General features: G+C 43.1%; 1 protein-coding gene across 3 annotated transcripts in view; it reads left to right on the forward strand.

Annotated features, from left to right (window-relative positions):
• The window catches only part of Xrra1 (X-ray radiation resistance associated 1), a 57,651-nt gene that overhangs the window by 27,762 nt on the left and 18,894 nt on the right, over positions 1-10,995 (forward strand). For all 3 annotated transcript variants that reach the window (XM_023716726.1, XM_023716723.1, XM_023716724.1), the window contains 2 exons: positions 6,783-6,911; positions 7,652-7,869. In XM_023716726.1, the coding sequence (XP_023572494.1) occupies positions 6,850-6,911; positions 7,652-7,869 (280 nt within the window). In that variant the 5' untranslated portion in view covers positions 6,783-6,849. The remainder of the gene's footprint in view (positions 1-6,782; positions 6,912-7,651; positions 7,870-10,995) is intronic.

Here is a 10,995-nt window from a genome sequence, read left to right on the forward strand (position 1 = left end):
AAAAAAAAAAAAAAAATCAACAGTGAAAGGCAACTGACAAATTGGGGAAAAATACAAATTAAAATAGCACTGAGATGCCATCACACCCCAGGAAGAATGACTATCATAAAGAAATCAACTAATAACAAATGCTGGAGAGGCTGTGAGGAAAAAGGAACCTCTCTCCACTGCTGGTCTACTGGTACAACCACTATGGAAATCAGTGTGGAGACTATACTCATAAGTGAAATAAATCAGACCCACATGTGTAAATATCGTATCGTCTCCCTAGTGTAAGTGCCTGAAAGAAGAAATAAAACCTGAAAGATAATAGATACAGTAAAACAGAAACTGAACTTAAGTATTAAGCAGCAAAGATGAGAGGAGAAAGATAGGGAAAAGGAAGAGAGGAAACATGCAGCATATAAACAGGATGGCTGAGATGGTTGTACTAATAATTTTCTTCAGTTTTTTGAAAATAGCAGTTAATATGTAGAATTTTCACCTTGACTAACTCTGTATGCTGATACCTGTGGCCTGAGCAACTACAGCGAGGACAGCAATGTGTAATACAAAACCAATGGTTGAATGCCTCTCGTCTTGGTCTTCTGAATGTGTACTGTTTCTAATACCTTATCAATTATTTTGAAAATCTGTAACCTATGTATTGTTGTATGTTGCCCTGTTTCTGTTTTTTTTTTTTTTTCTTTTTGTTTTGGCTTCTGTTTTTTACTCTTCAAAATAAAATTGAATAAAAAAATAAGATCAACTGGCACATGGACATGGTTTAGTGTGGCAGCTACTGGCCATACTGAGGGCTTGAAATGTGGCTAGCAAAAAAGAGAAACTGATTTTCTTTTATTTAAACTCAGTTAGTTTCAATTTATTTTTTTTTAATTTTTTTTATGTGTGTGTGTGTGGCCAGCTCAGCCCACCAGGGGGCGCGGCTGGCTGGCATGTGGTGCTGGGGGATCGAACCGCGGTCCCTGTGCTTTGCCAAGCTTGTTCTAAGTAGGTGCTTTAGACCACTGAGCCATCTCACCAGCCCCAGTTAGTTTCAATTTAAATGTTAATGAAAGACTATGACTGTCTCTTTCAGAAACTCGAATTGCTTTTTTTTCTACCAGACTGAGATTTTTAGTTATCCATACTAGTAATTCCAAGTCCTAACTTAGTTATAGAAATTGGAATTTGAAGCCTATTTTGTCACTTCAAGGGCTGCACCATTCCTAGTGACACACATTTTCCTAGGGTTTAGTTCTCTTTATTTATTTATTCATTCATTTTTTATTCTTCATTTGGATACAGGGTCTCGCTATGCAGTTCAGACTCCTAGTGGTCCTCCTGTCTTTGCCTCCCCAGCACTGGGATTACAGGCATGCACCACCACGCCCGGTTTCAGGGCCGGCACAGTCAAACTCAAGTCCTTGTGCTTATTAGGCAGGTGCTCAGACTACCAAGCTGTTTCCCCAGCCACAACCTAGGGTTTAGTGCTTCAAAACCTTGTCTTAGAGCTTGGGCATTTTATCAGATTGCCATTCTGTGGATCACCTTGGGTTCCAGTTTTTGGCCCCTACATGAGCGAGGTTATCAGAATTTCTGCTCAGCTTATTGGCCTTTCTACCACTTCTGGACACAGCAGACAGCTATAGGGTAAAAGAAGCCCCTGTGCTAATGAACTCCTTTATTTTCTCCTTCTTTCAGCTCTTTGCCCCATAATTCTTCAAGCTTGCTACTTAAAGAAAATTCTCTCTCTCTCTCTCTCTCTCTCTCTCTCTCTCTCTCTCTCTCTCTCTCTCTCTCCCTCTCTCCCTCCCTCCCTCCCTCTTCCCCCATATATATGTATATATATATATTTTTTTCCATTTTTCCCCCCAGTTTTTACTCAGGGAAGTGTTGGCACCCATCTCTCAGTCTTCAGTACCGCAACCCTGTCCATTCATTTTGGCCCAGTGCCTAGAGGCACTTAGTACAGAATCAGTTTAAGCTAAACCCCTCACTGGCTGTTTTGGGGACCACTCTGATGATGCACATTTGGGCTGCAGCTTTGGAGAGCTTTGGAGAGGACCAGTGTTCCCCCAACACATCTTCTCTGTTCACTCTAAGATGGTTTTCCCTGGCTCTTGGATTAGGGGAATGGTTTGATTCTGGTTTGTGCTGTCCTGAGGCTGTAGCCCTTAGAGTCCCACATTTGTGCAAAGGACTTTGATTAGATCCCCTTCGCTGTACTCTTAGCTTTGATTCTCCCACCTCATGAGACCTATAAACTGCAATTCAATTTCACCAGGTTCAGCAAATGCCCTTGGAACTAAACTGGCTTCCTATATTCTTTCTCCCCCACCCTTTGGGTTTTTAGATTTGGCATAGTTCTTTTTTACTATCTTCATCTCTGGTACATTTAAAAATAATGAATCTTTTTTCTTCTTATATTCATTATTCTGTTTTCAATGGGAAGCCTTATTACATAAAATAAGGAAACTCTCCACCACCCTGTGCTTGTAATGCCTTTTACACCAGCGGGGAGGATAAATGTACTCCTGTCTACACCTGAGTATCAGTGAAGTCACTGTCCTTTGAAAGCTGTAGGGCTCCAGAGAGGTCCCATTGTCACTGATTTTTTCCAGGCCATCTGTCTACACTCAGTAGGCTCGGTGGATTCCTGTTCTTCCGCCAGCCTTTTAAATGTTAGTGCTCCCCTGTTGTCTATTAGTCTACTTTTTAGAAATAAATATTTTTGTGGTTTTTAAAAATTAATTGTATTGAGAAACAGCAATGAGACAGTTTCAAAACCGATTAGTAGGATAGTTTCAATAATTAATACATTGCGTATTGTTATCTTCTTAGCGGTTATTCATAAACAAGATGCAGACATGATATCCTGTCCAAATACTATTAGTACAAATCTCTTCTCATTGAATTAAGAGAAAGTAGCTGTATATCTATCCTATTTCGTATATACAGATACAAAATGGTCCTTCCTTTGTATTCCCTTTTTTGTTTAGTTTTATTAAAGATGGATATTCCATTGCCATTTAAATATTGTAGGTGCTTTTTTGTGGTTTTATCCTTCTCTAAGTATTTAGGTTCTTTTCGGCCTCTGTCTTCTTTTTCTTCAGCTAAACCCCTCACTGGGTAAGCGCAAGATCCCGAGTTCAGTGCCTGGTGTCTCTGTCTTCTGTGCTCTCAGCTCATACTGCTTCAACATACCGAATTCTCCACTCCCGCCCTTCCTTCTCTCCTTCCCTGGCCGTAGCTCCTGGCGCTGCTCCCCACCCACTGTGTCGCTGTCCAGGCGAGGCAGCTGGTAGCCGCATCAGCTGTGCCCCTCTCCCTCCACGCATGCATTCAGCCACAAGATGCTGTGAACTGTACTTCTTAAATGTTTCTCGAGCCTGCTCATTTCTGCCATTCTCGTGTTTGGTCTCAGTCTCTAGTTTTCCTTCCCAATGCCTGCTCCTTACCACTAGCCAGAGCGCTCTTTGTAAGCTGCACACATGACTGTCCCTGTCCAGATTTCTTCAGCAGCTTCCTGGTGTCCTAAGGACAAACTCGGTCAGAGTGCTCACAAGGCTTTCCCTGGCCCAGCTCTGCCCCCTTTTCCGTCTTGCTTTCTCTTCATTTTTCCCGTTTCATGATTCTTCTCCTCTGACCTCTTTATGTCTCTATTTCTGGGCTGTTATCTCTGTCTGGGTGAGTAGGGGAATCATATTTGACCTACACCATCTTTCGATTGTTCTGGTTCTTATTTTGAGCTGGTCTCTACCCCAGCTGATCCATAGGGCTGTTTCCTTTCTGCGATGGATCACACAAGTCATTGCTCTCCGGCCTCAGCCGCACCGAGCAGAGGAATTGGTACCCCTCTTCTTCACTTCAGTATTCCTAGTAATGCCTAAAAGAGCACTGCTTTTCTACCAGCTGTGTCCTAAGTCTTTTACGCAGGTAGTCTGGCAAGCCATGTCTCCTTCAGTCTGTGATTGCTTAGTAGGTTTTCTGTATCTTTTTTTTCGTTCTTGCCATACTGGGAATCAAACTTGGGACCTTGTGCTTGCCAGGCAGGCACTTATGTCACTGAGCTGTCTCCCCAGTCTCATTTTCTGTATCTTAACACAGCTGGCTGACATTTGAGCTCACATAAAATGTGCAAAGTTTCATCTTGTTTGCAATAACAATTACTTCAGTCTAAGACAAAGTCTTACAAGGCATACCATATAGATAGATAGAGGACCTGGCCCCGAGGTGGTCAGTACTAATTAGACGTCACACAGAGCAGGCAGAGTGGCTTGCCAGGCCTGTACTTCTTATGTGGCACACAAATTTCCAGTGCTGGATCCAAACACTGGGCATGTTCTTAGCTCCTACAAAACATTACTAATGTGACCTATCACATTTGAAGTGCCATTAGTTCCATTCGCTGAGAGAAGAGCCAAGGAGAACAGCACCCCCCTGAGCAGCTGGAAACCTTGCCTCTGCAGCCCTCCTGGATTCTGCTGCTTTATAGAGCTTCTCTTGCGAGACTCCAAGCAGGGCTCCGCGGGAAAGTTCCTGCAGCCAGTGGCTGGCTTCTCATGGGCCCCTCTTGTAAGACCTCTATTTTACAAACAAAACAAATTTTCCTATGTTATTATTAGGGCTGAAATTTAAAAAGGCAAAGGAGTAGAGCTTGTTACAGAGACAAGACAAAGCCAGCTTCTCTGCGGGGAAGCTTAAGGGTAACATTTTGCAGGCTTATCTCTGAGCTGTTTCATGTTTCATTGGTGTAAAATAAAGATTGGCCAACTGATTATGAATCAGCAGAGCTGCTGGGTACCATTCTGTTCTTGCTGTAAAGTAGAGATTAAAACTTTGGTGTGTAAAAGCTTCTTTCTCTAGGTAGGGGCACAAAAGGCATCTGTGACCAAAACGCCATGCCCCAAGGCCTCCTGCCTTCTTTGTTGGAGTATTCCTGCTCTTTAGGCATCTGGCCTATGCACATCTCCCTCCCCCCAGGGCTCTGAGATGTTTCCTCTGCTCTGTCCCCTTTTTTTCAGTCAGAGCTGTTATAGTTGTCATCCACAGAAATCTGTTTTACAGTATCAAAAAAGGGGGAATTCGTTTAAGAGCACTTAGAAGTCTCCCAGAGCCAAGCTGTGCATTTCCCCTCAGCTGGGCTGCCCATGTCTCTCTGGGCCCCATGGGAGGTAACACGGCGGCCCAGAGCATCCCCCTATGTTCTTGACCTAGCCACAAAGAGATGTCTTTTCTCCCTGTTCTTTTCTTCTTTCACAGAGGTTAGAAACCTAGCCAATTTCTTTTTAAGGGTTTATTGAGCTTAGGCATCACTTTCACAGAGTCCTCCCACCTGCTTCTGGTACAGTATGTGTTCCACTGTGTGCAGTGAGTCTGCCTGCATGAGACTGTGAGCATCCTGGGCTAGGGGTGGGTGCATGTGTTCTTGTCTTTGGGCTCCCAAAACATGACTACATGAACATATACTGAGAGGTTCATGAGTGCCTCTGAGCTCACCTATGCAATGTTCCTGACTTCATGGGAATGTTCCAGTACTAGGTTTTGAGTGTTGCCTGCCTCTGCTGAGCTCGCTGCAGCCCAGACAACAGCCACCTTGCCCCTTCCAACCGTTTCCTCCATGTGGGGCTTATATGTGAGGTTGAGAGAGGAAGTCAGTGGCAACCGAAGGAGCCTGGGTTTGGGAGTCAGGTAGAGCTAGGCTCTTAGTGTGAGCTCTGTCACCTCCTAGCTAGGAGGCTTAGTGCACACTAGGTTTAACTTTCCTGATCTGAACAGCAGATAAATACTACTACTCTCCCAACTAAGATTCTGAGACAACATATATCGAATGTATAACACAATGTCAGGAATGCAGTAGGCTCTGAGGAAATGTTCATTCTCCTTCTTGTTTTATGTGTGCTTGTGCCTAATAGATGCATATGTATTTGCACCTGTATGTCCATGGGTGCTTTTGTTTTGGTGTGTGTATGGGATGGAAAGTGAAAGTGTGACTTGAGTCATCTGCCTGTGTGTTTGAAAGCATTACCTGCTCCTCACCTACCTGGCAACGCAGGGATTACATTAGTTGTAGTACCTAAAGTGCAAGCACTTTCATGCAGCACATATGTACAATTCAAGACCTCATTATCTCAAATATCAGGCTCAGGTATTTGGGAAAACCTCATGCAGTTTAAGCTTAAAAAGAGATAACTCTGCCGGGTGTGGTGGCACATGCCTGTAATCTCAGCACTTGGGAGACTGAGCCAGGAGGATTGCTGTAAATCTGAAAACAGCCTGGGCTATATCGTAAGATTATGTATCAAAAAATAAAACAATAAAAAGAGAAGGCTCCAATACTTACTGACCTGTGTACATATCTTATGGAATCATGAGATACATTCTCTTCAGCCAGGGATGGAGCCCTTAAACCAGCCTATTTTACCCTCCGTGGGGGCAAAGCTGTGGCATTGCCTATTGGTAGTCCCATAGGTCCCAGTCCTCAGGGTGACACAGTGTACCCAGAAGTCTATCCTTAGCCCAAATTATGGAGTGCTCCCCCTAACTTGGCCCTGCTTCATTCGCCCTGGTACTGTCCATGAGCACCACAAGTTCTGCTCCTCTGCCCCAGCCAATCTCAAAGATGTGTAGAAACTTCATACAGAAAACTGAGAGTGGGCTTTGGGACAGAAGCCAGCGGGAAAGAATTGCACCTTCTCAATCCATCTTAAGGGACCTTTCTTGAGCACCAGAGTAGTTCTTCCTGGGGAGAAAAACTTGTCCCCTACCCTGCTCAGTAGCCAAGATCCTTGCACTCACAGGGAGGCGTCTGTCACATCGCTGACGAGCAAGAGGTACATCCTGCGGTTCCCAGCACTGGAGACTCTGATGCTGGACGACAACAAACTCTCCAACCCTAACTGTTTTGCCAGCCTGGCCGGGCTCAAGAGGTAAAGCTGTAAGCCTTCCCCTGCAAGGCTGTCCCTCCCCAACCCAGCCACATGCACACCGTGAGCGCTGCTGTGCTCCCCAGTGGGCCTGGCCTTGAGTCCTACTCCGCTACTTACTCTGCCCTGTGGCTCTGGTAAGTCATCGCACCCCCTGAGCTTATGAAAGTGGGGCATTCAGGAGAGAAAAGGGGTAGGGGGTTAGGGGGATGATCCCCAAGACAACAGCCTGACTCTGAGGGAAAAGACATGCCTTTAAAACAAAAAATCAGAATCAGAACAATACATTTATTTGCTGTGTTCTACCTATTTGAACAAGTTAAAGTAAAGAAAATTCTGGCATTTAAATGGTTATTTATTTATTTATTTATTTATTTATTTATTTTGTGGAACCAGGGATTGAACTCAGGCCCTTGCACTTGCCAGGGAAGCACTTACTTCACTGAGCCATCTCCCCGGCTCTAAATGGTTAAGTTTTAGATTCCCAGAAAATTTTCCCATAAATTCAGCAGCCATTTACTGAATACCACATTGTGCCACGTAATTTAAAGATTGTCTTATTTAATATTTGCAAGAACCTTAAAAGGTTAATAAATATCTCCATTCAGTGATAGGAATGTTGAAGCCCAGGTCCTACAAGACAAGTTCGAGTCCGATTCCACGTTCTTTCCCTGAGCTGCTTGGTAAATATCTCTGAGATATCTTCGCTGTTGTGATTCTCTATTCACTTTCCTTAACTGAAGACTGAAGAAATTAAGCCTGGATCAAAACAGGATTTTCCGGATCCCGTACCTACAGCAGGTTCCGCTCCGGGACGGGTCGGGGGACTGGGTTGGAGGCAAGCCAAGTCCTCGGAAAGAGCCCCAGTCCATGCTGCCGCCCAGGTCGTGGGTGTACGAGGCCTCCGATGACCAGCCCAACTATACTGTCCTGCCCATGAAAAAGGACGTCGACCGGACAGGTGAGCGGTGCCCCATGTTACAGATAGAAACAGTAGCGGGGCGGTGAGTAAACTTCTGCGAGTTTATCCTGAGAGTCTGCACTCCCCCGGGAACTGCTGCACTAACACTGAACTATTAGATGCTCCAAACGGGTTCTTCTCCGATGCCCTCAGGCATCTCGGTTCCTTCCATGCCATCCCTAGTGGGCTCAGCCCTCTGGGTGCTGCCCGCACTTGAGTCTCAGAGTCACACCCACATGGCAGCATCAGAGGAAAAAGAAAGGACTTGCTGCCTTTAATAGAGGAGTATAGGGCCTGGGAGATGCTCAGCGGTCTAAGCTCCTGCCTACCACCCACCGTGCCGGCCGCTGAAACTGGGCATGGTGGTGCACACCTGTAATCCCAGCGCTGGGGAGACAGGAGGATCATGATATGTCCTAGCTGCAGAGGGAGACCCTGTACCAAAGAAATAAATAAATAGTATATCTGAGTATATTCTGGATTATATATTGTTTGCTGATTTTTTTAAAGCTTTTATTTCAAATGGAGGAAAAGAACTTGCATTGGGTAAAATACTTAAATTTGTATGGTTATATGCCCTTTTGGCCATCACTCATAGTGCAGAACATTGTCAGAGTCCCCAGTGGCACTCTCCCAGTTAATACCTCCTCTAAGTATAGCCACCATTCTGACTTGGGTGACTGTCGTTTTGCCCAGTTTGAAACCACATGTATAGAATTATGCAAGCTGTGCACCTGTCTCCTTTAATTCACCTAATGTTGTGTCTGTGAGGTTCATTAACATTATACCTATGTCAGTAGCACAGTCATTGCTCTTCTTTATTCAATTTATATCACAATTTACTTGCCCTTTTGACTATTGATTGACACTCTGTTCTGTCTACTTTGGGGCTATTGTGGGCAAAGCTGTGTATCCTCTTACCCTTCAAACATAAGTACTCATTTCCTCTGGATATGCATTTGGAGTGGAATTACTGGATCATAAACTATGAGGGCACTTTGAGCATTAGTGGCTACCACTAAACAGTTTCCCAAAGTGGTTGCATACCCTAAAAATCCTTGCTAATTTAGTCTTTTTAATGTTAGATATTTTGGTGAGAATGTAATAATAGTATATTGTGGTTTTAACTTGGATTTAGCGAATGACTAATGATACTGAACACCTTTTCATATGATTGTTGGTTGCTTTACCATCTTCTTTGGAAAGTGACTATTCATCTTTTGTCTACATTTAAGTTCAATTTTCTGTCTTTTTCTTGTTAATTTGTAGGGATTCCTTATATATCCTGGACAGAAGTCCCAATATGTGGCTTGCTTATTCATAGTCTTAGCGGTAACTTTTGATTAACAGATATTCTATGACGTCTAATTCATTGATGTTTTATGATTGGTGCTTTTTCCTGTTTAAAAAAAATTTTTGGCACTGTGAAGGCTATGAAGATTATTTCACTGTATTTTTTTTCTAGAAGCTTGATTGTTTTAGTTTTTACATTTTTGGTTTATGATCACCTGGGATTAATTTTGGCATATTGTATTTTAAGTGGGGTGAAAGTTGGCTTTTTAATATGTATATTGTATTGGCCCAGCCAGAATTGAAAAGGCCGTATCCTTTCCCACTGAGTTATAGGGAAGGTATTGGGTGGTATTTGAAGGGAGCTGACATTTTTATAAATACTGAGTTTTTAGCACATGAAAATAATGTCTCCAACCAGTTTCTAGGTCTTTTAAAATGCTTCTCAACAATGCCTTGAATGGCGGGATCATGTATATGTTTCATAAGATTTATTCCTGGATAACTGATCTTTCTCATGCTACTGTCTGTGGTATCGATTTTATATATTTCATTTGGATTTATCTATAGCTAGTATATAGAAATATTGATCTCATATCTTGTAACCTTCCTAAATTCACTTACTATTTCTAATCAGTTGCAGGTTCTTTAGGATTATCAATGTTCAGGTTCATGACATCTAAAAATTCTGACCATTTTATCAGTTCTTTTCCATCTTAATACCTCTTATATCTCTTATTGCCTTATTTTGCTGCTTAAGATTTATAATATGATACTGAACAGAAGTGGTAATATGGACATCTTTGTGTTATTCCCAACCTCAAGAGTAAAGTTGTCAGCATTTCGAAAGTGAATTAGCTGTGCTTTTGCAGACACCTTTCATCATATTAAAGACATTTCCTTGTGTACCTAGTTTGCTAAGAGTTTTTATCATAAATGTGTGTTGGATTTCATCAGATGCTTTTTCTGTATCTATTGAGATTATCGTGTGATTTTCCTTCTTTAGCCTGTTAATGTGGTCAGTTACATTGCTTGATCTCCAGGATAAACTCACGCGGTCACATTGTATATCTCTGATTAAATTTGCTGGCATTTTGTGGAGGATTTTTGCAGCTGTGTTCAGGAGATAAGTTGGTATATTATTTCCCTTTTTGGTAATGTTATTGTCAGGATATACAATCAAGGTTATGTTTGCCTCATAAAATGAGTTCAGAAGGCTCATTTTTTCCTGTGTCCCCAGGAATATTTGAATAAGATTAATTACTATTAATCTTATTTCTTCTTTAAATTTTGGAAGAATTTACCTTAAAGCCACCAAAGCCTGGATTTTTCTGTGTTGGGAAAAACTTTGACTTATTAGAAGGTAGAAGCCAGAAAGAGCCCCTTGTAATTTAGAGCCAAAATTTAGGCTTCTGAGAAGGAAGTGCGTCTCTGCTGCTGGTATCTGGGAGCTCTGATGGCCTCCAGGAGCTGAGGCCCAGACGCTGCAGAGAGCACACTGGCCGGTGGATCAGAGTCTGGCTTTCTGAAAGTGGAAACCTTGCCAGATGGACTCAGGTGCTGCTGACCTGAGGAGGCTGCACTCCACTGGCATTCATAGCGCTGCAAGCAGTCAGGGAGTAATCTCGGGAGCCGGTCCCTGCTTCCTCTTCCGACATAGTCGTCTCCCTCTCACGCCTTCTCCTGTCGCTAGGGTCTAATAGGAAACCAGCTAACCAAGGAGAAGTGAGGTGTTAAGAGCCCCAGCTCCTGCACCCAAAGCAGAATACAGAAGGGTGGGTTTGGAAGTAATACTCAGTAAGCTCCTAATTGGCACAATTAGGTCATTCAGATTTT

The sequence above is a fragment of the Octodon degus genome, unplaced genomic scaffold, assembly GCF_000260255.1.
Source record: "Octodon degus isolate 3935 unplaced genomic scaffold, OctDeg1.0 scaffold00049, whole genome shotgun sequence".
NCBI classification, from domain to species: domain Eukaryota; kingdom Metazoa; phylum Chordata; class Mammalia; order Rodentia; family Octodontidae; genus Octodon; species Octodon degus.